Source organism: Quercus robur, chromosome 6 (assembly GCF_932294415.1).
Source record: "Quercus robur chromosome 6, dhQueRobu3.1, whole genome shotgun sequence".
Taxonomy (NCBI): Eukaryota; Viridiplantae; Streptophyta; class Magnoliopsida; order Fagales; family Fagaceae; genus Quercus; species Quercus robur.
In genome coordinates this window covers 6,583,356-6,611,334 of record NC_065539.1, presented here as the reverse complement: position 1 = coordinate 6,611,334, position 27,979 = coordinate 6,583,356, and the positions used below count along the sequence as shown (strand labels likewise).

The window sequence follows — 27,979 nt, the reverse complement described above, 5'->3', positions numbered from 1 at the left end:
GTTATAATGGACTAGTCTTCTAATACTTTTGTATTCAAATGTCATATAACAAATCTACTTACATTCACAGAATATAGATACATCCATTCCAATAGCTTGCTAAATTTCACACACATACATTTGAAGCTCATTAGAGCAGGATAAGCAAATCTAGGTTGATCCATTTATTCTATTTTTGTAGAAATGCTAATAAGTAGGGGGTATCTTAAAACAAGTTTGAGTTGATGCTGCAACCATTTGCTTCATAGTAACCCCAGCATTGCACATATTAGCAATTGCTCGCATGTGTTGCGTTCCATATTTTGATAATGATCCACAATATTTCTCATATGTACTTACCTGCAGCATGAAAATGGTAAAAATATTAACATCAAAATCATGAGGTTAGCATTTTAGCTACACATGAAACTTGAAAGAATGAATCAAGGACCTACAAGCATCTTAAAACAATTCCAATCGTCCACAATAGGTTGCCCACTTGGCCGAACAGTCTCCAACACTTTTGAGCTATTACCATTTCCAAACAAAAGCTCTCCAATATGATTTATACTGAAGTCCACATGCTTCCTTAAAGAAATCTCATCATTTAGTTCCTTTTGAGCTTTAAGCTTTTCATGAGAGCCTGCAGGGGCTTTATGGTACTGAGAAAAAAAAAAAAAATGAAAGTGACTTTAAGGTGAAGAAAGTATGATTATTACTTTGTTAAAAGAAAAAAAGAGACATGTAACTTAAAGAACCTATGAGAAAGTAGTAGTAACAAATGATTGAAAGACAAAAAACCTTGTGCCAGAAATGAAGGAGATTCGCATCACGTTGGTTAACAACCCTCAGAGTTGATGGTGAAGAGGGATTTTTAACAAAAGTATAGTTTTCATTTGTAGGATTTGTACCCATGTAATAGTAGAGGCATTCATTACTTTGTTTTTTGTTTCCATACTGCATTACATGTGAACTGCGATCTGAAACACCTACTACTGTTCTCCTTTGAACCTGTAATTGCATCCATAAGATTTTGGTTGAATTGATGATTGGTCAAAGACAAAGAGACATAGCAATAGAGGGTCTAACAAGAAGATCTAGAAATCCTCTTAGGCAAGCTCTTTAGTTTCTTTTTTAAATTTACAAAAAGATTCAATTTATAATTACTTAAAAACAGTCTACAATACATAATTGACCTATTTTAAGATTCAACTTTGATATTTTTAATATAAGGTTTTGTAAAACATTTACAAGAGGAAGTAATCTTTTACCACTTCATATTGCTTCTGTAAAGTTTCCTGGCGCAAATCATGTTTGTCACTGCTCCAAAATTTTGAGTTCCAAAAATTAGCCACATAGCAAAAAAAAATAGTGTCGGGTTTAATATAAAATCATTAGAACTAATTATATTTGTTTTGCGATAATATTTTCAGAGAGGTTATTAGAGTAAATGAATTTGATAATGATACAAAATATTGCATACCTATCCTCCAACCAGGAAATACTATATAAGTCTCCCAAACATGTGTCATATTTCTCGACAGCTTCAGAATCCTCTGGACAATATGCTGCATAACTATCCTCACTTGCATTTGATGCTGTAGTTGCATATATGTTCAAGTTATTTGGAAGAAGTCCCTCAAAAATACTCCCAGACTCACAAGCTTCAAGGTAAAATACCTATAATTTTCATGTTAGTATAAAACCATATTAAGTAATTGAACCCCAAAAAAGATTAATACTGCTAAACAAGCTAAATATTGCAAATTAATCATTTTTGAGGGGATCACAATAAGTCGATATCTTACCATGCTTTTGTAAGATTTTGCTGCATGCTTCTTCTTCAACTCATTGTTAAGATCATTGGCATACATATATTCACCAGTCGGCATCGCTAGCAAAAACAGTATGATGAACTCAATTATCTTAGTATTTGATAATAAAAACCTTCAAATTAAAAATGACTATTGTATTATTCAATCCAACTTTTGGTATATAAAGTAAAATTACTAACCCAGTACCCCAGGACCTCCATGGTCAGTATAATATATGAAAATATGGTCATTTGGCCCGCTATTCACTACCTTACCACTACCACCAGTGAGGGCACTTTTGTTTCCAAGAATAACAGCATAAAAGTTTTTTGCATTAACATGGTCTTTTGTATAATCCTACAAGAAGAAATATAAATTAAACTCATATAATTAAATATTGTTAAATGTTAATAGATGTTATAAAAAGCTCATAATTGAAATTGTATGACTATAGCAGAAAAGACCTTGGGCACTCCTGCATAAACATCACCACCATTTGGTTTGTTGATAATCACACCAGGTCTAGGGTTTTTATTATTGAATGCAATATCATCATACATGAACACAATGATATTTTCATCTTTTAACCCACCTTTCTTCAATATTTGATATGCATGACATACATCAGCCTGCATTTCCAAAAATTCAATTTTAAAACTACTGAGTTATTTTTGCTAATGAAAAAAAAAACACTTATATGTTCAAACAAGTGTAAATAATTTTGTCAAATATATACCTGATGTCTATAATTATAGTAACCTTTTGATCCGGCAACTAGAACCGCCCATCTCTTTCCACTGAGATTGGTGTTACAACCAGCATTTTTTATAGTACCACCATGAATGAAATCCAGTACTTGTGATGGTAATTTGGATGCATATGTGATAGGCACAATCAAACATGAAAGTGCAAGAAGTACTATAAATGCACCATGCCCAGAACAAATCATTGTGGTTTAGACAACCTGTAAAGGAGCATGTTTAGAAGCTGATAATTAAATAGAAGCTGTGATAATTATTGTTTATGTGATAGCAGATTAATACTTAGTCATTAAAAAAAAATGGAGAGAGAGAGAGATAACTAGTTGATTGGTACGAAGCTGGGTAAATAATTCTTGCAAAAAATATGACATTTTATAGAACTTTTATGGTCTTACATCTAAATTATAACAAGATGAATGAAAAAGATTAAATGATATTATTAGGAGTACACTGTGGAACATTTTTAGTCAAACCAAAGTACAAAGAATCACGATTTAATGAATAAGTGATCAATAGTGTCATGCACCTATATACAAATAATTATATTTTTTTATGGGATATATAACATATATTGATAATGCACACAATTAAATTTTTCTCAAGCGAAAATCTATCTTCTTCTTTTTTCCAAGTCATTTTTTAAAAAGTTGTACAACACAAATAACTTTTATAGTTACAATGAGAGAGTAGTTTACTTTCAAGAGATAATTGCCTGATTAACTATTTCAAGGTAAAATTAGAGATTGGACAATGAACACGTTTTAACAACCAATATGAAGTTTCAAATACCAAAGCTCCTCTTTTTCTGAGTAAAACAACAATACCAAAAATTAGAGGATTTTATTTTAAAAATTATATGTTTTTTTCCCTCTAAATTTACGGGAAAACTTATGGACAATTTTTAAGTACGGGTAAGTGAAAATATTCATATTTCAAGACGGGGAATTCATACGTGTTCCTCCAATTTTAGTATATAGATGTTTACTGCCATATTTTTGTGGAAATATATGATTTTTCAAGTAATTTCTCTATCAACTATAGTAAGAATAACGACAATAATTATTAGCTTATTTGTGGATATTTATAAATTTGCGACAACCTCTAGAAATATACTAAACAAATAGTGCAAATGGGTTGTGAATACATATGTACTACATTACTAATAATGTCTTTTAAAAGCTATATCTTTTTTAATATTGCAAAAAAAATTTTATTTTGAGAATCCAATATTGTAATTCAGAGTAGTCTGTTGTTCAGATTTATGATTTTGGAAGATTTTAAAGGGCAGTTTGTTATAATTGTTTAAACAATAGTTTTTAGTGTTTAAACAACATCACACGTACTTTCACACACTTTTTAACTCAAACATATTTCTAAAAGATACAAATAATGTTACTAAAAATCTCTTACCAAGTGCCCTATTAAAAACTTCAATTTTTTTTTAAGGGCGTCTTTCACCTCAAAAGATGTAAAACGTGTAAAATCACAATAATAGGGCCATTAAATATGATTTTAAAAACTCACTAAAGGCCAAAATATATGTTTACAAAAAGCTATCTTTTTTTTTTCTTTTTTTCTTTTTTCGTTAAAAAGTAAAATCAAATGGGCACTTAGACTTAGTACAGCTAATTTTTATCATCATTTATATATACCTACACATTTAGCCGACATGTTGTGATTGGTATGCATTGATGAAGAAAAAACACTTATTAAAATGAAAATTTATTAACAATTGATTTTTATCTATATAAGAATTAAAAGAGAGAGAGAGAGAGAGATGTATATGCAGTTTTTTTGTTTTTTTCTTTTGAGATGGAGATGTATATGCAGCTTAAAATTCATCTGAATATTGAAAGCAGCGAGAAATTAGGGAATAAATACGTGATTACTTAAAATTCATGATAAAATAATTTAACACCTTCTTGTCTTGACCGTCTTTCATTAAGATTCTTTGTTTTTTGATTTTTTTTTTTTTTTTTTTGAGTAGACTATATATCTATTCAATCTCCCTCTAAATACTATTGGAAAATAAATATCATAAAGTACACCCACGTGATGAATAAAATTTAAGCTTCTTTTACATCACGTATTAAAAATAAAATCACATTTCGGTGCCATTAAATGAAAAATAAAATCTTTCGATAAATAAAAACTATAACTTTGGTGGTGTGGCAATGGCTTATTGACTGCTTTCACCACCGAATCTTTCATGACAAAGTAGAAGTATTTGTCATGACTCATGTCAACTACAAGATCCTTTTTGGAAAGAAGAAGCATCCTTATCAATAACAAAATTAAGGCATGATTGGTAAAGTTGTTAAACAACTCATTTTCAGTTTTTAAACAATATTACATACTTTTTCACCCACGTGTATTTCAAAAAACTACAAACAACATTACTCAAACTCCTTTATCAAACGCGCCTCAAATTATTGAATAATATAATAATAAAATAATGTAGAAAATAAATTTTGAAATTGATTGAGCACATACATGACATGATATTCTTGGTCAATAAAACAATAGCACATCATGTGATTAGAAAAAATAATAATAATAAATATAAACTTAAGCAAATCTCAATAGAAGACCATCAAAACACTACAAAAAATATTAGAGCACCTCAAAATTCTGTTTAAGTATAAAGATAAACAACATGCTTGGCTATCTAAAGAATTAATTCAACTCAATAGAGGCAATTAAACATAAAAAAGGAAATCAATAAGACTCTCTAATTTAAAATTAGAAAGAAACATGTATAATTAAAAGAAGGAAGAATTGTGAAGAATATCTAATTAAGGACTAAAGGAAATTAAAGAAAAGGAAAATAATCAAAATATACTTCGTACTTACCAAAGGACTTGCATGCACAGAACTCTCTAAAGGAATGAATTCACTCAAAACTCTTTAACACAAAGGAAATCTTGTAATTAACTCATTAAGACAAACATATTAATAGAGTATGAGGATACCAAATGAATGGTTTAGATTCAATCTTCGATATAGGCAAGAACATGATGGTACGTTATGAGCACTAAGTGCTTTTCATCTGTATATACAGAACTTTTTAAACAAAATTGGAAGGTTTGTCATAGGCCATTTACATGTTAAGTATTAAAAGTTTCAAAAAAATGATGATATCTTTTAAATGCGTTTCATCTAACATTCCTCTTTAATCAATTTCTTCTAGAAAAGGGAACCAAAAAAAAAACCCAAAGAAATGTTATAAACATGACCTATACAAACATCTTTGACTGAGTTGGCTATGGCCTAAGTGCTTCACATTCTTAATTATTTTGGTGGTTCGAATTTTTTTAGGTTCTAGGAATCTTTGACTAAATTGCATAAGACCTAAGTCCTAAGTGCTAGCTTCACATTCTTAATTTAATATGCACCCAATATGGCACTACGGCAATGCATTGTGTGGGATAATATTGTCACCAAGCTTATCAAGTGCTTTGACTAGAGTCAAGGTGGTTGGACAATGAGGCATGGATTTGTTGATTTTTTTTTAAAGAGATAGTTTTAATATATGACGTCCACCCCTAATAATTGTTTTTATTGAATTGTTAAATTAGTTGCATTTAAGGCAAACAACTGATTTTTATACATAGTTTGAGTCTTCAAAAATTATCAACAAACTCAAGATCAATAAAAAAATCAACCAGTCTTTTTTACTTTTTATTTTTTTGGTGCCTTCACTCTTAGTTATACATAACAAGTTTGCTTCTGATCTTTTTTTTTTTTTTTTTTTTTTTTTTTTTTTTTGTTTATAAATGAAGAAGGATATGACTTCCATTTTAAATATTACCTATTATATATATATATATATATATATATATATATTCTCTCACAAGTTCCATGCCAACAACATAACTCTCACGAGTTTCATGCCAAAAAATATAGCCGTTTCAAACACTTTATACATTGAAATAAACAAAAACATTAGTCATAATGGTCTAAGGTTTTGCTAACTGTTTTCTCTAAAAAAAAAAAAAAAAAAAAGTTCTGCTAATTTATCCTTCCAACTCATCAAAATTGAAACTTAATGTTTATATCAATGTATAAATTAATTGTCATAGGTTCCTGTGGGGCCAGAGAATTTGTAAACTTAGCCCACTTTACATTAGGGCCCAAGGTCCCAGCCGAGGAGAGGAATTGCCGAGAACATACAATGAAAGTCCAAATAGCCTTGAGACATAGCCGAGGATGATTCTGTCATCGGCATCCCCATGGCACTCCTAAAAGAAAGGGTAAGAACGGTATGTGAACAGTTTTGGGAAAAACCGAACACATCCACGTTGATGGAGAAAGGACCCCTGGACAATATGGTGACAAAGGATGAAGAAAAGACTGTCATTACTGCGATTAAATACTCTGCGCTAGGCAGAGCAATGCTTTTCAGCTTTTACAACCACCCCCAACCACTTTGGGTATGGGCTGATGGGACAAGTATCAGCCTTGGAAAGTTGAATTTACACGTGGACGTTGGAGGAAGAGTAAAGGCTAATATAAAAAGAGAAGTAAGCAGTCCAGAAAAGGGGGGCTGGGGAAAAAAGGCCAAGAACCAGAGCCTCCCAGGCCATGCTAAGGAGAAAGACTTCTCGAGCGAACATGGTTCATTTCTGTATGAGTACCATGACCACCCATCGTCCGATGACCAAGGCCTAGCCTTCCAAGCCCACACTCTACAAATTATATTGTTTGGGCCCTTAATGTGCGAACCCAATATCATTTTGGAGTCGTTACAAATTGAGTTCTTACAATTGGCGCCGTCTGTGGGAAGGGCTTGTGCGTTGGCATAGGCGGTGGATCGAGAAAGTCCCTCCATCACTTCCAGCAGCCCGTTGTTGTGCCCTAACATAAAGTTCCACTAGGGGCTACGCTTCGAAGCGTCAGTAACACAGACGGTTCTAGGGGCTTCCAACGTCAGACCAACGTCCCACACCTTGGCCGAAGGGCTAGTCCCCCCAAACTTAAAGAAAATTCTAAGTTTTGGATAAAACCAAGGTATTGCATGGTCCTCAGACTCAAATTTATGGGGAAACCAACTACTTAAAGAAATTCTAAGTTTTGGATAGAATCAAGGTATTGTATGGTCCTCGGACTCAAACCTATGGGGAAACCAACTACTTAAAGAAAATTCTAAGTTTTGGACAGAACCAAGGTATTGCATGGTCCTCGGACTCAAACCTATGGGGAAACCAACTACTTAAAGAAAATTCTAAATTTTGGACAGAACTAAGGTATTGTATGGTCCATGGACTCAAACCTATGGGGAAACCAACTACTTAAAGAAATTCTAAGTTTTGGACAGAACCAAGGTATTGCATGGTCCTCGGACTCAAACCTATGGGGAAACCAACTACTTAAAGAAAATTCTAAGTTTTGAACAGAACCAAGGTATTGCATGATCCTCGGACTCAAACTTATGGGGAAACCAACTACTTAAAGAAATTCTAAGTTTTGGACAGAACCAAGGTATTGCATGGTTCTTGGACTCAAACCTATGGGGAAACCAACTACTCAAAGAAAATTCTAAGTTTTGGACAGAACCAAGGTATTGCATGGTCCTCGGACTCAAACCTATGGGGAAACCAACTACTCAAAGAAAATCTAAGTTTTGGACAGAATCAAGGTATTGCATGGTCCTCGGACTCAAACCTATGGGAAAACCAACTACTTAAAAAAATTCTAAGTTTTGGACAGAATCAAGGTATTGCATGGTCCTCGGACTCAAACCTATGGAGAAACCAACTACTTAAAGAAATTCTAAGTTTTGGACAGAACTAAGGTATTGCATGGTCCTCGGACTCAAACCTATAAGGAAACCAACTACTTAAAGAAAATTCTAAGTTTTGGACAGAACCAAGGTATTGCATGGTTTTCGGACTCAAACCTATGAGGAAACCAACTACTTAAAGAAAATTCTAAGTTTTGGACAGAACCAAGGTATTGTATGGTCCTCGGACTCAAACCTATGGGGAGATTAGTCATTAGAAAATGGATTAAGTCTTAGACAGAATGGAAATCCCGTCCTGTCCTCGAATCCCCAGCTCTAAGGAAACTAATGTAAACGAGTATTTAGGCCCGGTACAGTCATACCTCGGTCCTCGGACCGAATGCCAAAAATGGTTAAGGCCATGAATGTTGTTAGGAACGTGGCGAAGCATCCTAGTACACAGCGACCATCTCGGATAGTTCATTTTGGGTTACCCATCCTCGGATGATCGCTTTATACGCAATACAGAACGTTCAGCTGTTATCTCGGTTAGTCTTATATGTATAACTTTTTTCAGGTCAGCATTATTGTGCCTGTTAGTCTCAGTAAGTTCAAAATAATAGTTTTTTGTTAATAGGGGGTTCAGCCCTAAGTATCGTTCAGAAAAAAAAACATATATAGCACATCCATTCACAGCATAACTATTGCAGAAAAGAAAGAATATTTAGAATAAGATAAAGTCATTTTTTATTAATACCAAGAAATAGTACAGCGTACAATGAGGGGCTTAAGCGAGCCTATACCAGAAGCTAACTACGAAGGCAAAAAGAAAAAAAAAAACAAAAAAGGAAAAAATACAAGGGAGCAATAAATCCTTCAAAATTTTGCTCTTGTGGCGACTAGGCGTGTTAGGATGGCCCCTTTGACGGAAGGGGAAAAGAGGCAGAAGAAGAAACAGAAACACCATGATGCTCCTAGTGATGGAAGAGAAGAAGAAGCGGAGGCAAAAGGAGGCACCAGAGAAGGAGGAGAGGAGGAAGCGAGGATGCCCAATCCCCGCATCAGCTCTGACTCCTAACACGCGGGTGTAATATTAGCAACGCTCGAGAGAGAACGGATGGTACCGACGATGAGAAACCCCATTACTGTTGCACCAAAAATCTGACGCGACCAGCACTTGCTTCGGATTTTGGCTGAAAGAGGAGGAGGCTTCTCCCCCGCCTTGTGAAAGGGGAGAGCTGTCTTGAGTCTCCGTCTCCCTTGCCCTGACTACGCCATCTTGAGTCTCGGGGAGTCCCAGTGCTTCCGGAGAGGGTGTGGTCCTTTCACCCCCATTTTTACCTCAAACATATCACTCTCTAAGGCTTAAATTGCACTGGTAATGAAAACTTTAAGCGCGGCTGGAGGTTTAGGAATTTGAAAAGACCGAAGGGTCTGTATGTAAAGGAAGTGACCTCCTACCTTGCTTCTTATACGGAAGGCAAGTCTGGAGGCATTTAATCTGTACAGATTTCCAAGAAAAGTTACAAACGAGATAATTCCTATTCAACTCCCAACGCCGTCTACAACCGTTGGATGGGCGTTGCCTCGTAAAAGGAACTTATTAAAAACACGCCTCGTACACTGAAACGGCAAAGGCGCGACGTGAATAAAACTAAAGGAATGTCTCGTGACCGGGAGCGTTTCCCAGGCAAACGAAAAGACACCGATATTAATGAAGGACAAAGCTGGGCAAGCCATGATATAGGCCCGACATCACCAAAACCCTCCTCCCCGACTAAGAGGTCGAGCAGCAAGAATTTGAGGGGCTATTGTGGGGCCAGAGAATTTGTAAACCTGGCCCACTTTACATTAGGGCTTAAGGCCCGAGCCGAGGAGAGGAATTGCCGAGGACATACAATGAAAGTCCAAATAGCCTTGAGACATAGCCGAGGATGATTCTGTCCTTGACATCCCCAAGGCACTCCTAAAAGAAAGGGCAAGAACGGTATGAGAACAGTTTTGGAAAAAACCGAACACATCCACGTTGATGGAGAAAGAACCCCTGGACAATATGGCGACAAAGGACGAAGAAAAGACTGCCATTACTGCGATTAAATACTCTGCGCTAGGCAGAGCAATGCTTTTCAGCTTTTACAACCACCCCCAACCACTTTGGGTATGGGCTGATGGGACAAATATCAATCCTGGAAAGCTGAACCTACACGTGGAGGTTGGAGGAAGAGTAAAGGCTAATATAAAAAGAGAAGTAAGCAGTCCAGAAAAGGGGGGCTGGAGAAAAAATGCCAAAAACCAGAGCCTCCCAGGCCGTGCTAAGGAGAAAGACTTCTCGAGTGAACATGATTCATTTCTGTATGAGTACCATGACCACCCACCGTTTGATGACCAAGACCTAGCCTTCCAAGCCCACGCTCTACAAATTATATTGTTTGGGCCCTTAACGTGTGAACCCAATATCATTTTAGGGTCGTTACAAATTGAGTCATTACAATTCCCATAAAAAAATTAAATTGTCATGTATTGATGGGTAAATGAATTGATTTTTCATGAATGAATTACCTATAGACAGTACACTAATTTTTTATATACAAATAATTTATACAATTTGTAGGGGAAGATCCACCCGTAGTCTGTTTGTCCGCTTTGGGGCTGAAAGACCCGCATGGCTTTGTTCTTTGCAAGCGACGTGAGCAGTTTTTGAGACTTGCTCCCACATCGAAGAAAGATGCACCCCACTCATGCCTTATAAGCCTTAGCTGAAGGCAAGAGTGTACCACTACAACATCGTTAATTTTATAAAATTTATATAAGAATACTTGCTATCAAAAGGAAAAAGAATTGATTTGGAATATAACATTATTTCTCATGCCCTTTTTGGCAAAAATTGAAACAAAAATAGTATCAAAAGGCAAAAGTAGATTTAATAACACATATAATAAAAAATTTGAAAAAATAATTGTATGCCTAAATTTGAGAATTCACTATAATAGGATATTTTTAAATATATTAATTTTAACAATTTGCATTTCCTAAATCCTTTTAATGACATGTTATATATATATATATATATATATATATATATAATATGAAAGTAGAGATAATCCTAAAACGGTATGTTGAAATACACTAATACTGAAATATTTTATTCCAATAAACAAACTAAAACGATCATCGAAATAAAATTACAACTTTGATGGAGACAAATCGCCTTGGCTTTTGTGCAATAAAACTATTTATTTTTTATTTTAATAGGTAGATGGTAGGAGAGCATGAGGTGGAGTTCTAACTACGTTACAAAACATGTCATTAGAGGTTTTGAGCAGACTAACCTTCTTCAGCCTTTCTATTTTGTAAGTTAGACAACGTTTGAAACAATTTTAGAAAATAGCATCTCGAGTTTCAAAAAATCGAGATCCACTTAAAAAACTCGACCTTCAAAGACTCGCGTTTTGACTGGGAAAATGCCACATAGATCTCAAGTCTTTAAGACTCGAGTTTTATGCAAAAAATTTCACCTATAGTGGCGTTTTTAAGCTTTACAGTGACGTTTTAAATCCCTATAGCGGCGTTTTCCTGCAAAAAAAATTTTGTAAGTACCAGGTTTAGGGTGCCCGATAGTGGCGTTTTTAATCCCTATAGTGACGTTTTAAAGCCATATAGCGGCGTTTTTTGCAATTTATGAAAATCGAGTCTCTAAAACTCGATTTTCAGCGCAATTTTTTTTCTCCAAATCGAGACTTAAAAACTCGAGTTCCATCTGGAACTCGAGTTTTAGATACTCGAGATGTTATTTTTCAAAATTGTTTTGAAATATGACAATTAACTAAATTTTTTAATATTTATTGTTATTTTAAAAAAAAATTCCATGTCATTATGGTTGAACTATGACTTGAATTCAATGTATTACTTATTAAAATACAATTATATTTTTAAACTATTTTTTCTTACTTTAATTATTATGTGAAAAAAAAAAAAAAAACACACACACACACACATGTAAACTTTTCACATTGAACAAATTAACAAAATCCTCCTCAAAACCCACCACCAAACTAAACCCCATCATTTATTTATGTGTAAGATAACACAATCCTCCTTGACAATGGTGTTGAACATGGTTAAAAAAAAAATTACAAATAAGAAAGATGCAAATGAGAGTGTCGGGATAAATATTTAATTTACATAAATACGATATAATATTTATTACATGTGGTAAATATCAAAACCATTACTTTATTTAGATACTAGTGTTATGCCCATGCGAAGCACAGGTTTAATCAATAATCATATATAATTTAAGTACTGAATAAATATTGTAAATTAATAAAATAATATTTTCAATATAGAATAAAGTGTAAAGTTACAAGATCCACGATCACAAAACCTTACATCCATAATACTTAAATACATAAAGCCTCAATGCTGATAATATGTACCTCAAATCACATATATTTTAAAATACTTTTCTATAATAGTTTAGCATTTTAATAATGAAAAAATAGTAAATAAATAAATATTAAACCGATTAGATGAAGAATTTGAATTGTAATCAAATTAAGATTTTTAGTAACTTAGAAATTATAGATAAATTAATAATAAAAGGATTAGATGAATAATTTGGATTGCAATCAAATTAAAAATTTTATCAATTTAGAAATTATAGGAGAAGAAAATAAGAACAAAAAAAAAATGTATATATTTTTAAAATCTAAAAAAATTTCTACAATTTGGTGAAACCACGGCTTCTAAACCCAACTTTTATTATATAGTAGATGATGATATTGTAAAAGATTGTATAAGATATATGTTGCTGATACAATAATAGTAAATAAAGTCCTTAGAGAAAGACAAGTGGCGTCATCTTATTGATATCCAAGTCATGATAATTGCCTCAAGCCATAAGGAACTACTCGCGTATATTTCCAAACAAGAACTCATGAAAGTCATGTGAATAATCACAATCTTTTCTTGCATGGAACTAATTGAGTGAAAGGTGCACATGATAAGCATGTGAGTAAGAGGAGTTGCTTAGAGACAGTTTTTGGAGGAGTATTAGTTAGGATTTTTTTTGTGGGGTGGGGGGGGGGGGGGTGGGAAGAGCAATTGCAACACAACACGCGACAAGGAACAACTTTAACTGTCAAAGTTCCATATATAAATAGAAAAGCACTTTCTCACACAAGACACGCACAATCATCTATGAAAACCATAGACATTCTCTCTCTCTCTCTCTCTCTCTCTCTCTCTCTCTCTCTCTCTCTCTCTCTCTCTCTCATAATCCGAAGGTTATTACTTCATGCTTGTGAGTGCATCAAATTCACTTCACATGAATTAGACTTTGTAACTTAGGCTTTTTGTAATTTAGGCATTGTAATCTCGTTATTACTATCAATAAAGTTTCTCTAATTTTCAAGTTTTTATTGTTAACTTGTGATTTCATAAAGAAGTCCTATTAAATTAGGCTATGTCAAATTCACTCCTCTTTGTGCAAGTCAGTTTCCTACTTCAAGTGATGTTTAATCACTCTCAAGCACATTGAAAATTGGTTTATACTCAAATAGAGAGATAGACAAGTTTTTATTTTTTACTTTTTATTTTTATAGAATTAGAATCTAGCTCATTGATGGTTTTTTTTTTTTTTTAATAATTTTTATAATTTGATGGTTACAACAAGGGATGAGAGTTTGACCCATTAATATCTCCATTTGAAACATCAGGAAGTGTCAACTAATTGAACTACAAGATTCTTGGCCTGACTAGTGACTAATGCATAGTTGATGTGGTATCACTAGTATGTATATTATCACTTCCGTCAATAAACTTATTAATAAGTTTTGCAATAAAATTGTTTTAAAATTTTTTTTGATGGTGGTATGGTCTTTTTGTTAGAGAATCAAAGGAAAGGTGTTTTTTTTTTTAGAGAATCAATGGCGGTAAGATGATATACTAAGATAAGTATACAACTAAAATAGTATTGATGTTAGTCTCATATGAGAGTAATGTTGTACAAAGTTATATTTACTACCACATCATTCCCCCTCCTCCCTCCCCTCCTACAAGGAATCAACATTACTCAAAGCTTATTAAAGACTTATAGAAAAATCGATATTGTTTGTATGACATCCATGAAAAATAAAAGAAGACTTATTAGCCCTATATTCCCTTAAAGTTATCATAGCTTTTAAGTGAAGTTTATGGTGGTGTGTTTTTGTATTAGAACCTCTTTTCCTCTTTCTTTTGTGTGTGTTTGTTTCTAAAAAAAAAATTGGATTATTGCAGAAAGACAAAGTGTAGCTACAAAATTGGTTGTGGCCTAAAGCTACAACCTTACTCAATAAAATAAACATTACTACATATTTTGAAAATTTAACCGTTGAATTGTATTTTCTTTACATTCTTAATACACATATCAAATTTTGTGTCAATCAGATATTATTTACTATATGATCTATAAGTTTATATTTTATACATAATTTTAAATTATAAAAACTTACCATTTAAATAATTTATTGATGACATAGCTATTGATCTTTAATTTTCTAGAAATTTTGCAAGCATGGAGGATATAAGAAGAAGATGTAATCTAATGGTGAATATGTTAAAGGAAAATTATTAAATACTCTAGGAGTACCCAATAATTACCCTTTGTTAAAATTCATCTCCAATAAAAAAGATATTAAATAAGGTTGTAGTCTTAGACTACAATTAATTTTGTAATTAAATTTTTTCCATTGGAGAATTCAACATATTTTTTAATTAAAAAATATTGAATAATCCGAATTGAATTTATTAATTCATGTGATAATATTAGGAATATTTACTTTCCTAGTCAAATTTTTAATTAAGAAAAATATTTTTTTTAAAAGCTCAAAATGCCGGAAGAGAATATTACTACCCAGTTGAGATGGCATATCCACTCCACAAGCTCCAAGTGTACAAAAACCCAAAAATTCAAAAAAGAGAAGCTTCTAAAATTATGCAGTTAACAATTATAAAAAAACAAAGAAAGCTTGGCTCATCCTTAGAGCATTCCTATTAAGGATGCTAAATATGCTAAAAGCTAAATTTTAGCACCAATATACAAAAAAACCCACTCCATCAAAGATTTCAAATGTCAAAAATTTTGACACACCGCTACAGTGAGTTATTATTGATAACAGCTCACTGTAGCACGGTTGTAAAAAAAAAAGAATTCTCATGTCTCTTTCTTTCTCTCTTTCCAGGTCTCTTTTTCTTTTTCTCTTTGCCTTTTTGTCCTCTCTGTCTCCCTCTTTCTCTATGCTCTTCGTCTCCTTCTTTCTCACAGCGACGGTCTGCCTCATCGGATCCATCGCAAGCCTTGCACTCTTCAAGATCGCCTTGGCCCACCTTATAGGCTTGCCTCACCGGCTCTTCAAGATCGCCTTGCCAGAGCCATCACAAGCCTTGAGTGGTGGGTATGAGTGGGTGGGTTTGGTAAAATCAAATCTGGGTTGTGGGTGGGTTTAGATCTGGGTTGAGGTTCAAATTGAGGCTACTGGGGTGGTGGGTTTTGGCTGCGGTTTTGTGGTGCTTTTGTGGTGGGTTTTGGCTCTGGTTTGTGTCGTGGGTTTTATTTTTATTTTTGGTTGTTGGGGGTTGAGGTTGAGGTTGTGGTTGGTGGTGATGGTTGTGGTTGTGGCTGTGGCTGTGGTTAGAGGTGATGAGCTTGAAAAGCTCAAGCCATAGAGGTTTTGAGAGCAGAATATCAGAGAGAGGGAGAGAAGCTTCTAGACCAGGTTGAGAAAGATTGAGAGATAGTGGAAGAGAAAGATAGAGGGAAAGTGAGAAATAATTAAAAAAATGAATAAAAAAAAATAAAGAAAGAATATTTAAATGAAGTGTTAAAAAAAAATAGAAGTTTTGATGTAAGGGATATGGTAAAGTGATGTGTTAGAGCATTCACATTGGGAATGACATATGCCATATGTAGGAAAAATTTAACATAAAAGCATAAAACTCCCCACACATCTGGACTTATAAAAACCAACTATTGCAAGAAAAATATGCAATAGTGTTACATCGCAATTCTAAAGGTAGAATTGCACTATAGCTCAATTCTTATAAAAAAAAAAAAAAAAAAACTAATATTTTATTCACTTACTTTATCAATTACTCTCTCTCTCACACCAGGTTTTTGGGTTTTGGATTTTTGTTTTCATTTAAGTTTTGAGATATATTATTTTATTGTGTAAAAATATTATTTTAATGTGTTGTATTGTAAAATAAAAGTTGGGATACTGAGAGTATTGTAAAATTGTATGGTATAATTGATAAAATAGATTTTTGGGATGGTAAAATAGGATGAGATAGAATTTTGGGATGTGAATGCTCTTATATGTCATAAAATTGGTTTTTAAGATGGTAAATTTTTTAAAAGCTTTAATGGGAATGCTAACTGGACAATTCCGACCACTTTCCTTACGTGGAGTCCATTCATTAGGCCTTCATCTGCAACCTCGGTGACAGTATCAGCTCTACTCATTTTTATTTTAGTGCCCGGTTTTTTCCAAGGTTTCCCACTTTTCGAGAATAAAATCAAGCTCTCGGATTCATTTCAGCACCCACTTCCGTCCGATTCATTCCGTTGAAATTGAACGGCGCGTATTCACTTATGACTGATCGCTGAACTTGAGTGAAGTGACAAGCATCGACCCTCTTTGTTTAAATAAATTCTTTTTATTTTTTATATTTAACAACTACTCATCTTCCAACATTTTTTTTATTCAACACCTAATTATTATAATAGAAATTTTTTTTTTGGAAGAATGAACAATAGCCCATCAGACTTAATGAGCAATTGTTCATGAGGCAAAAAAAATTTTGGGTATAGAGAATCTATTGAAATGACTTTTTTTTTTTTTTTGTCTCATTCTCTATTATAGAGAATATTTTGCTTTTACATAGAGCAAACTCATCAAATTTTTGTACTGTTTGAAAAATAAATAGTGACTTTTATCTTTTATCTACCAACTTTTTTAAATACACTTTTTAATAAATTCTCTATTTCATTTAAATATTATTTCTTCATTCATTATTTTTTTTTAATAACTATACATTTTCCAACATTTTTTCATTCAACACCTAATTATTATAATAGAATTTTTTTTTTGAAAAATGAACAATAACCTATCATACTTGATGAACTACTGTTCATGAGGAAAAAAAAGTTTAGGTACAGAAAATCCATTGGAGTGATTTTTTTTTTTATCTTATTATCTATTATAAGGAATATTTTGCTTTTGCGCACACCACTAAAGATGCTCTAAAGTGGGAATTTTCAGTGGCTGTCTATCTGTGACTGAGTGCTTCTTATCCCTTTTCTCAAATCTCAATGGCGGCGGCGAACAACTTTGTTTTTGTTTGTTTTGCTTGTAATTATTAAGGGAAAAAAAAGGTTGTTTTGAAAATTTGTGTTGTGTTTGACTGAAAGAGCAACTTTGGTGAATACCCATTTGATGAAACCCTCTAAAGAGACTGTATCTTGATGTGATTTTCAAGTACATGTTGATTTCGTTTGTGGGTTTTGTTTGGTTTACTGTGAGTCTGTGACTGCTCGTTTTAGTATTCATTATTGTTGTTGTTATTTGCTTTGATTGTTAATGTTGTTCTGTTTGTTACTTCTGCATTTCTAGAATTTTTTGGTTATCAGCTTTGTTAATAATGCTTTACCAACTATTTTATTTTATTTTTTAAGCTAAATAATTTATTATGTTGCCCATGTCTGTGAGCTCACATTGCCGGAGCTGTTATTGGACTAGGGGGGCCAATGGCCTGCCCTAAATTTTTTTTTTTAAAATATTACTATATTAATAGGTATTAACTTTAGCAATTTTGTTCAATAAAATTATACTTTGCCCTCCTTAATAATGCCGTCAATTCTTTTAAAAGTAATGTTATAGTCACAAACATTTTTACAATGTTTATATAAACTATTGAGGTAACAAATTTTTATTGGTTTGTACACTTATATCACTTTTTACTTATCAATAACTACTCACCACATTAACAATTTGTAAAAACTTTGCAGTTTTTATCATTTTTCACCTTTTAAAGGACATAAAAAATTAATAGATTAAATCTAAAATAAAATATACAAGACCAAAAAATTAGCCCAATAACGAAAATCACCAATATTAAAACTAAAAAAGTTAAGCCCAATCAATCTATTTTACCCTAAACAAGCAACTTGGTCATTTAAAAAAAACAAAAATCCTTAGTAGTAAAGTAGTAGACTCAAAGACTGAAACCATCGCACACAGCTAGCAGCAGAGTCGCCCTCTTACCTCTAAGTCTTGGTTCCGTCCCTGTCACTGAGCTCTGTAAGGATTTTTACTAATTGGGTTAAATGTTGAGTGCTTATTCATGATATTTTGGACTCTTCTTTGTGATTTTATTTATGACTGTTCTACTTGGGTTAGATGACAAGTAAATTATTCAAGAAATGTTGGGTTCTTTGAAATTTTGTTTATGCTTGTTCTTGATGGTGCATGATGTTTTCAACTACTAATTGAAGTACCTTTGCCAGAATTATAAATATAGTGAATCTGCTGATTATCAATTTAGTTAATCTGTTTTGCGAAATTACTCCTTGTGTATCAGTTAGTTTCTGGTGGCTGTATTTTGATTAGACTTTGGGTTCGTAATAATTTTTTTTTAAGGGTCCTTATTGCACCATCTGCGAAGATCCGGGTAATGTTCGCTTGTTAACTTGGAAATCTAGCAGTCTCCACTTGTTCTTGTAGTTTTTTGGGTGTGATTTATCACTTATTTGAAGGAAAATATTCTCTGTTACATGCCATCCATTTATTTTTTTTGTCATTGTTGCAGTTTAGTTCTTTGTGTGATTTCTTCTGAAGTGAAATTTGTTTTCAGAGCCTAATAATTTAATTTAAACAAATCGTGGTTTATTGAGGATGGTTATTTGATTGAATTCTTATGTTTATTAAGGTATTGTAAAAGTTGAACATGGCTAAGAACGGTGGAGAAGCGAGTGGGAGAACTTCATCGGGGTTCCCACAGGTGGTTCTCAATGAGAGGATCCTTAATTCAATGTCCCGAAGATCTATAGCTGCTCATCCTTGGCATGACTTGGAGATTGGTAAAACTCTGTTCAGCTTTTAGTCTACTTTGTATGAATGTTTATGTGACTTGTGCTTAATGCTCAATAATTTTGACTGTACGGACATGAATTGGAGCCCCAGCCCAAATTGTGAATGGATATTTGCCCAGTGGGCCAGTACAATAGATTTGTAAAGAGTGGGTCAAAGAACTAGACCCTAATTAATTGGATAATAGTTAGAATAGATTTAAGAGACAATCAAACAAAAGCAGAAAGAATTTGTTCTAATAAATTCGCCATCGGCACAGTCTGAGAAGGTCAGTTCTTATATAACTTAATTGAACAAGTTACAAATACAATTTTGATTGTTACAGTGCTTTCTCTCCCAATTTTTCCGATCCACTCTCTCAGGGTTTTCTCTCTAATTTATATCTCTTCCCTTCTCATCCTTCTCCTACACGTGGATAGTAGATTGCTCAAGTGGATCCTTGTCCCATCCACCCCCTTTTGAAGTCTTTGGAAGTAGCTGTAAGGTTGAAAAAACACTGTTTAGAGATCACTTCCTCATTAATGCAGTCAGGGAATTAGTTGTAGAGCATTCAATAAGGTGATAGCAGCTTTTCCTTAGATATTTCTGAGCTCTCATCCCTCTTGCATGATAAACGTCCCTATCATTGAAACTTCTTGGAAGGCCACCTTGAATATTATGATATACATTTGACCTGTGTTTGGCTTATCCGAGGATATATTTCTCCTTGGCCTACCTTCCCATTTGTAACCTACTCAAGGGACTTTGAGCTTAACCCACCCACTACTATTTATTTGTCCTCGGATCACCCCACGTTCTCGGCCAAGGCCCAAGGCCCAAGACACAATTTGGGCCCTTATCCCTACATTGACTATGCAGGACTAGGTGCTCCATCAGTTTTCAACCGTGTAAGTTCTGTTTTCTTAAATCTTTCTTGTTACGAATTTCTAAAAGAATCTTTAGCAAGTATTATGGGCCTATGGGCAATCTGCTAGATGTATGCATGGTATGGTATATCTTGCTGATCTCTCTTAATTCCGTCAAACTTCCATATCAACATCTGCATTAAGGAGAAGTGACTGAGAGCTTGTTTGTGTATTAGTGTGGTGGATAAGAATGTAAACCAAGTAGAATTGTGTTGTTTCGCCAATGGGGAGGACCCTGCTATTTAACAAGATGTGTGAAACAGAAAGCTATAATGACTTTTCTGGAATTATATCTCGCAATGATTTCTTCCCCTTGTTTATTTATTTATTTTTATTTTTTTGTTTGATAAGTAATAAATTTTATTAGAAAAACTGAATGCAAGTACCCTGAGAGTATACTAGCTGAACATCGCTTACAATACTCAAAAACTACACAAATCCATAAGCTTAACTAAATTTGAGAAGGAAAACATCTCTAAAGCTGTCATCCACTTGAGCGCAGTGTCTTCATAAAAATCTCTTTTAGCTCTACCATAGTCCTTTCACACCCATCAAAGCATCTTGCATTTCTTTAAATAGATCTTTTTTCTCTAATAATTAATCCTGGTGTAATATATGTTTTCTCAATGTCTAAAGAAATATATGTTGTGTATCAAAAATCTTTCTGGTTTTCAAATCCCAATGCGAATTTATGTGGCAAGTTGTTGAAATTGGAAAAGGCAGCAAGGTTAAGTACGAGCTTGAAAAGACAAGTGGCCTTATAAAAGTACGATTTTTTTTTTCCGCATTTAACTTCAATAATTCAACCTTCCAATTCTTAATCCAATATGTTCTTGTTCAGATGCATTGTTTCTAGTAGTAAGCTTGGTTTTTTATTTCATTTAGGTTATACTCAATTTACTTGTATGTTCTGCTACTAGTCATCGTCGTACCATTTGCTTTAGAAGACATTACCTGTTTCTTGTGGCACAAGTTAAAGGATACCAAGAGGATAAACCGCCGGCGCAGGCGCCGTTTTCAAGATATTGAATTAGGGTACAGTTCAAGTGATGACAGTGATTTTTCAGATAACTATCATCATCTAAATGTGAGTAGAAAGCAAAAGTCTGTCAGAGAGAGAAGAAAAGATCGGCTTCGGAGATCTCTCTACCCTTCAAGTAGGCATAGTGGACACAGTCACAATCACCATCATCATGTAAGGTTGAAGACTGGGGAAGTATCAGTTCATGTTAGGGGTAGGTCTCAAAGATTAAGTACCTCAAGACACCTTCAATTGAATAAGGTAAGAAATGCTCGAAAAGATGTTGGGATTTTCAAGAGGAGACGGTTTAGATGATCATATCATGATTGGAGATACTGCTTTGGTTTGTAGCAGTAGTCTTTAAAATTGAAGTAATTATAAAATTTTTGACTTAACAAATGCAATTTCTAGTTTAGAGTGTCTGTGTCAGTGTAAGAATTACAAGGTCAACCCTCTCTCCTTGACTTCGTTTTGTGATTTTGTCTTTAGGCCTAAAGGCACAACAAGAGGGGAATAGGCTAAAATTTGACATTGAGCACAAAGAACATTATTACACTTTTACCATTATGGAATTTGGAGCTTCATATGGATGCAATCATTTAGGTGTATTATTCATACCCATGCATATATTTTCTATAACCATACTTACATATTCAGTTGTTTATAAATGAGATGAAGGTACATAAGCAGTTTCAACTTTCAAGTTTGTACTATAGGCATTTACAGTTTCATTCTCTTTAGTTTGAAATGCTTATGTACAGCTATTGTTCTCATTTCTTTTTTATTTGTTTATTATTTAGTTTTATTCAATAATGCAACATAAGTTAGTCTAATAGTGATTGTTAAGAGGTTCAATTCTTTCCTTCAAATACTTTGGCACAAATTTTAGGCTAAATTATCCTGCCCACTATCTTTATATGTTATAATGGACTAATCTTCTAATACTTTTGTATTCAAATGTCATATAACAAATCTACTTAAATTCACAGAATATAGATACATCCATTCCAATAGCTTGCTAAATTTCACACACATACATTTGAAGCTCATTAGAGCAGGATAAGCAAATCCAGGTTGATCCATTTATTCTATTTTTGTAGAAATGCTAATAAGTAGGGGGTATCTTAAAACAAGTTTGAGTTGATGCTGCAACCATTTGCTTCATGGTAACCCCAGCATTGCACATATTAGCAATTGCTCGCATGTGTTGCGTTCCATATTTTGATAATGATCCACAATATTTCTCATATGTACTTACCTGCAGCATGAAAATGGCAAAAATATTAACATCAAAATCATGAGGATAGCATTTTAGCTACACATGAAACTTGAAAGAAGGAATCAAGGACCTACAAGCATCTTAAAACAATTCCAATCGTCCACAATAGGTTGCCCACTTGGCCGAACAGTCTCCAACACTTTTGAGCTATTACCATTTCCAAACAAAAGCTCTCCAATATGATTTATACTGTAGTCCACATGCTTCCTTAAAGAAATCTCATCATTTAGTTCCTTTTGAGCTTTAAGTTTTTCATGAGAGCCTGCAGGGGCTTTATGGTACTGAGAAAAAAAAAAAAATGAAAGTGACTTTAAGGTGAAGAAAGTATGATTATTACTTTGTTAAAAGAAAAAAAGAGACATATAACTTAAAGAACCTATGAGAATGTAGTAGTAACAAATGATTGAAAGACGAAAAACCTTGTGCCAGAAATGAAGGAGATTCGCATCACGTTGGTTAACAACCCTCAGAGTTGATGGTGAAGAGGGATTTTCAACAAAAGTATAGTTATCATTGGCAGTATTTGTACCCATGTAATGGTAGAGGCATTCATTACTTTGTTCTATGTTTCCATATTGCATTACATGTGAACTGCGATCTGAAACACCTGCTACTGTTCTCCTTTGAACCTGTAATTGCATCCATAAGATTTTGGTTGAATTGATGATTGGTCAAAGACAAAGAGACATAGCAATAGAGGGTCTAACAAGAAGATCTAGAAATCCTCTTAGGCAGGCTCTTTAGTTTCTTTTTTCAATTTACAAAAAGATTCAATTTATCATTACTTCAAAACAGTCTACAATACATAATTGACCTATTTTAAGATTCAACTATGACATTTTTAATATAAGGTCTTGTAAAACATTTACAAGAGGAAGTAATCTTTTACCACTTCATATTGCTTCTGCAAATTTTCCTGGCGCAAATCATGTTTGTCACTGCTCCAAAATTTTGAGTTCCAAAAATTAGCCACATAGCCAAAAAAAAATAGTGTCGGGTTTAATATAAAATCATTAGAACTAATGTATATTTGTTTTGAGATAATATTTTCAGAGAAGTTATTAGAGTAAATGACTTTGATAATGATACAAAATATTGCATACCTATCCTCCAACCAAGAAATACTATATAAGTCTCCCAAACATGTGTCATATTCCTCAACAGCTTTAGAATCCTCTGGACAATATGCTGCATAACTATTCTCACTTGCATTTGATGCTGTAGTTGCATATATGTTCAAATTATTTGGAAGAAGTCCCTCAAAAATACTCCCAGACTCACAAGCTTCAAGGTAAAATACCTATAATTTTCATGTTAGTATAAAACCATATTAAGTAATTGAACCCCAAAAAAGATTAATACTACTAAACAAGCTAAATATTGCAAATTAATCATTCTTGAAGGGATCACAATAAGTCGATAACTTACCATGCTTTTGTAAGATTTTGCTGCATGCTTCTTATTCAACACATTGTTAAGATCTTTGGCATACATATATTCACCATTAGGCATCGCTAACAAACAGTATGATGAACTCAATTATCTTAGTATTTGATAATAAAAACCTTCACATTATTGTATTGTAACTAGTTGAAAATTTACTATTGTATTATTCAATCCAACTTTTGGTATTTAAAGTAAAATTACTAACCTAGAACCCCAGGACCTCCATGGTCAGTATAATATATGAAAATATGGTCATTTGGTCCGCTATTCACAACCTTACCACTACCACCAGTGAGGGCACTTTTGTTTCCAAGAATAACAGCATAAAAGTTTTTTACATTAACATGGTCTTCTGTATAATCCTACAAGAAGAAATATATATTAAACTCAGATAATTAAGTTTTGTTAAATGTTAATGGATGTTATAACAAGCTCATAGTTCAAATTGTATGACTATAGCAGAAAAGACCTTGGGCACTCCTTGATAAACATCAGCACCATTTGGTTCGTTGATAATCACACCAGGTCTGGGGTTGTTATCATTGAATGCAATATCATCATACATGAACACGATGATATTTTCATCTTTTAACCCACCTTTCTTCAATATTTGATATGCATGACATACATCAGCCTACATTTCCAAAAATTCAATTTTAAAACTACTGAGTTATTTTTGCTAATGAAAAAAAAAACTTATATGTTCAAACAAGTATAAATAATTTTGTCAAATCTATACCTGATGTCTATAATTATCGTAACCTTTTGATCCGGCAACTAGAACCGCCCATCTCTTTCCACTGAGATTGGTGTTACAACCAGCATTTTTTATAGTACCACCATGAATGAAATCCAGTACTTGTGATGGTAATTTGGATGCATATGTGATAGGCACAATCAAACATGAAAGTGCAAGAAGTACTATAAATGCACCATGCCCAGAACAAATCATCGTGGTTTAGACAACCTGTAAAGGATCATGTTTAGAAGCTGATAATTAAATAGAAGCTGTGATAATTATTGTTTATGTGATAGCAGATTGATACTTAGTCATTAAAAAAATGGAGAGAGAGAGAGAGAGAGAGAGAGAGAGAGAGAGAGATAACTAGTTGATTGGTACGAAGCTGGGAAAATAATTCTTGCAAAAAATATGACATTTTATGGAAGTTTTATTGTCTTACATCTTAATTATAACTAGATGAATGAAAAAGATGAAACGATATTATTAGGAGTACACTGTGAAACATTTTTTTTTTCAAGAACACTGATAAACAATTTTAGTCAAACCAAAGTACAAAGAATCACTTCATCAAAAAAAAAAAAAAAAAAAAGTACAAAGAATCACGATTTAATGAATAAGTGATCAATAGTGTCATGCACCTATATACAAATAATTATATATTTTTTATGGGATATATAACATATATTGATAATGCACATAATTAAATTTTTCTCAAGCCAAAATCTATCTTCTTCTTTTTTCCAAGTCATTTTTTAAAAAGTTGTACAACAAAATAATTTTTATAGTTACAATGAGAAAGTAGTTTACTTTCGAGAGATAATTGCCTGATTAACTATTTCAAGATATAATTAGAGATTGGACAATGAACACGTTTTAACAACCAATATGAAGTTTCAAATGCCAAAGCTCAATTCACCAAAAAAAAAAAACTGTCAAAACAGTAATTTTTTTTTCTCATAAAAACTTTCTTTAACTAAATTGTTAATGAGTGCCCTTAGGACACTCGTTAGCATTTCCCTTTAAAAATTATGTGTTGTTTTCCCTCTAAATTTACAGGAAAACTTATGGACAATTTTTAAGTACGGGTAAGTGAAAATATTCATATTTCAAGATTGGGAATTCATGCATGTTCCTCCAATTTTAGTATATAGATGTTTACTGCCATATTTTTGTGGAAATATATGATTTTTCAAGTAATTTCTCTATCAGCTATAATAAGAATAATGACAATAACTATTAGCTTATTTGTGGATATTTATGAATTTGCGACAATCTCTATAAATTTACTAAACAAATAGTGCAAATGGGCTGTGAATACACGTACTACGTTACTAATAATGTCTTTTAAAAGCTATATCTTTTTTAATATTGCAATTTTTTTTTTGAGAATCTAATATTGTAATTCAATGTAGTCTGTTGTTTAGTTTTATGATTTTGGAAGGTTTTAAAGTGCCGTTTGTTATAATTGTTTAAACTATAGTTTTCAGTATTTAAATAATATTACATGTATTTTCACACACTTTTTTACCTACATATATTTCTAAAAAATACAAATAACGTTACTAAAAATCTCTTACCAAACATCCTATTAAAAACTTCAAATTTCTTTTTTATAAGGGCGTCTTTCACCTCAAAAGATGCAAAACATGTAAAATCACAATAATGGGGCCATTAAATATGATTTTAAAAACTCACTAAAGGCCAAAATATATGCTTACAAAAGGCTATCATTTTTTTTTTTTTGGCTAAAAAGTAAAACCAAATGGGCACTTAGACTAAGTACAACTAATTTTTATCATCATTTATATGGAAAATTATTGTGTACTCCCAAAGTATCATAAATGTGTACTCCCTCCTCTCACATGAATGGTGGGACCCACTAATTAAATTCATGGTGGGACTCACTATTTATGTGAGAGAAGAGACTACGCATTTATGGTACTCCGAGAGTATCTAATAATTTTCCCATTTATATATATACCTACACACTTAGCCGACATGTTGTGATTGGTATGCATTAATGAAGAAAAAACACTTATTAAAATGAAAATTTATTAACAATTGATTTTTATCTAGAAAAAAAAAAAAAAAAAGATGTATATGTAGTTTTTTGTTTTTGTTTTTCTCTTTTGAGACAGAGATGTAGATGCAGCTTAAAATTCATCTGAATATTGAAAGCAGCAAGAAAATTAGGGAATAAATATGTGATTACTTAAAATTCATGATAAAATAAATTAACACCTTCTTGTCTTGACCGTATTTCATTAAGATTGTTTGAATTTTTTTTTTTTTTAGTAGACTATATATCTATTCAATCTCCCTCTAAATACTACTGGAAAATAAATATCATAAAGTACACCCATGTGATGAATAAATTTTAAGCTTCTTTTACATCACGTATTAAAAAAAAAAAAAATCATATTTCGGTGCCATTAAATAAAAAATAAAATCTCTCGATAAGTAAATACTATAGCTTTAGTGGTGTGACCAATGGCTTCACTGGTTTCACCACTGAATCTTTCGTGACAAGGTAGAAGTATCTGTCATGTCAACTACAAGATCGTTTTGGAAAAAAGAAGCCTCCTTATCAATAACAAGATTAAATTATTGAATGATATAATAATAAAATAATGTAGAAAATAAATTTTGAAATTGATTGACCACATGACATGATATTATTCTTGGTCAATAAAACAATAGCACATCATGTGATTAGAAAAAAATAAAAAATAAATATAAACTTAATCAAATCTCAATAGAATACCATCAAAAACACAGGAAATATTAGTCTAATTTACCCTTAAAAAATATTAGAGCACCTCAAAATTCTGTTTAAGTATAAAGATAAACGATATACTTGGCTATCTAATTAAAGAATTAATTCAGCTCAATAGAGGCAATTAAACATAAAAAAGGAAATCAATAAGACTCTCTAACTTAAAATTTAGAAAGAAACATGTATAATTAAAAGAAGGAAGAATTGTGAAGAATATCTAAATAAGGACAAGAGGAAATTAAAGAAAAGGAAAATAATCAAAATATACTAGTACTTACCAAAGGACTTGCATGCACAGAACTCTCTAAAGGAATGAATTCACTCAAAACTCTTTAACACAAAGGAAATCTTGTAATTAACTCATTAAGACAAACATATTAATAGGGTATGAGGATACCAAATGAA

At 32.6% G+C, this 27,979-nt stretch overlaps 3 protein-coding genes and 1 long non-coding RNA gene across 5 annotated transcripts in view; 2 read left to right on the top strand and 2 right to left on the bottom strand.

The window, feature by feature from the left end:
• Positions 1-12: 12 nt before the first annotated feature.
• Positions 13-27,963, bottom strand: LOC126732480 (vacuolar-processing enzyme alpha-isozyme-like). 2 transcript variants are annotated; one of them, XM_050435343.1, is made up of 10 exons: positions 27,853-27,963; positions 2,530-2,757; positions 2,258-2,422; positions 1,994-2,150; positions 1,788-1,873; positions 1,463-1,659; positions 1,251-1,299; positions 781-990; positions 435-641; positions 13-339 (listed from the first exon to the last, which is right to left on the bottom strand). In XM_050435343.1, exons 2-10 carry the CDS (start codon positions 2,740-2,742, stop codon positions 187-189), a joined length of 1,437 nt encoding a protein of 478 aa, XP_050291300.1. In that variant the 5' UTR covers positions 2,743-2,757; positions 27,853-27,963; the 3' UTR covers positions 13-186. The 2 variants fall into 2 exon arrangements, with proteins under 2 accessions (XP_050291300.1, XP_050291299.1); XM_050435342.1 differs by lacking the exon at positions 27,853-27,963 and adding an exon at positions 5,408-5,573.
• Positions 17,704-27,979, top strand: part of LOC126732482 (soluble inorganic pyrophosphatase-like) — a 34,455-nt gene continuing 24,179 nt past the window's right edge. The window contains exons 1-2 of the mRNA XM_050435354.1: positions 17,704-17,834; positions 19,245-19,395. Coding sequence (XP_050291311.1) covers positions 19,263-19,395 — 133 coding nt within the window. The 5' untranslated portion in view covers positions 17,704-17,834; positions 19,245-19,262. The remainder of the gene's footprint in view (positions 17,835-19,244; positions 19,396-27,979) is intronic.
• On the top strand, positions 19,402-21,929 carry LOC126732484 (uncharacterized). The gene is made up of 2 exons (XR_007659486.1): positions 19,402-21,076; positions 21,196-21,929. It is a non-coding gene; the product is annotated as an uncharacterized LOC126732484 (long non-coding RNA).
• Positions 22,314-27,963, bottom strand: LOC126732481 (vacuolar-processing enzyme alpha-isozyme-like). Its single transcript, XM_050435344.1, has 10 exons — positions 27,853-27,963; positions 24,796-25,023; positions 24,526-24,690; positions 24,262-24,418; positions 24,039-24,124; positions 23,714-23,910; positions 23,500-23,548; positions 23,030-23,239; positions 22,685-22,891; positions 22,314-22,589 (listed from the first exon to the last, which is right to left on the bottom strand). Exons 2-10 carry the CDS (start codon positions 25,006-25,008, stop codon positions 22,437-22,439), a joined length of 1,437 nt encoding a protein of 478 aa, XP_050291301.1. The 5' UTR covers positions 25,009-25,023; positions 27,853-27,963; the 3' UTR covers positions 22,314-22,436.

Coding starts and splice junctions, on each gene's coding strand:
- LOC126732480 (XM_050435343.1), bottom strand. CDS start 2,742: ATGATTTGTTCTGGGCATGGTGCATTTATAGTACTTCTTGCACTTTCA. Junction 1,300..1,462: donor ATTTCCTGGTTGGAGGATAG/GTATGCAATATT, acceptor ATTTTGGAGCAG/TGACAAACATGATTTGCGCC. Junction 642..780: donor TCCTTCATTTCTGGCACAAG/GTTTTTTGTCTT, acceptor TTTTTTTCTCAG/TACCATAAAGCCCCTGCAGG.
- LOC126732481 (XM_050435344.1), bottom strand. CDS start 25,008: ATGATTTGTTCTGGGCATGGTGCATTTATAGTACTTCTTGCACTTTCA. Junction 24,419..24,525: donor TTTATCAAGGAGTGCCCAAG/GTCTTTTCTGCT, acceptor TTCTTCTTGTAG/GATTATACAGAAGACCATGT. Junction 24,125..24,261: donor TGGAGGTCCTGGGGTTCTAG/GTTAGTAATTTT, acceptor ACTGTTTGTTAG/CGATGCCTAATGGTGAATAT.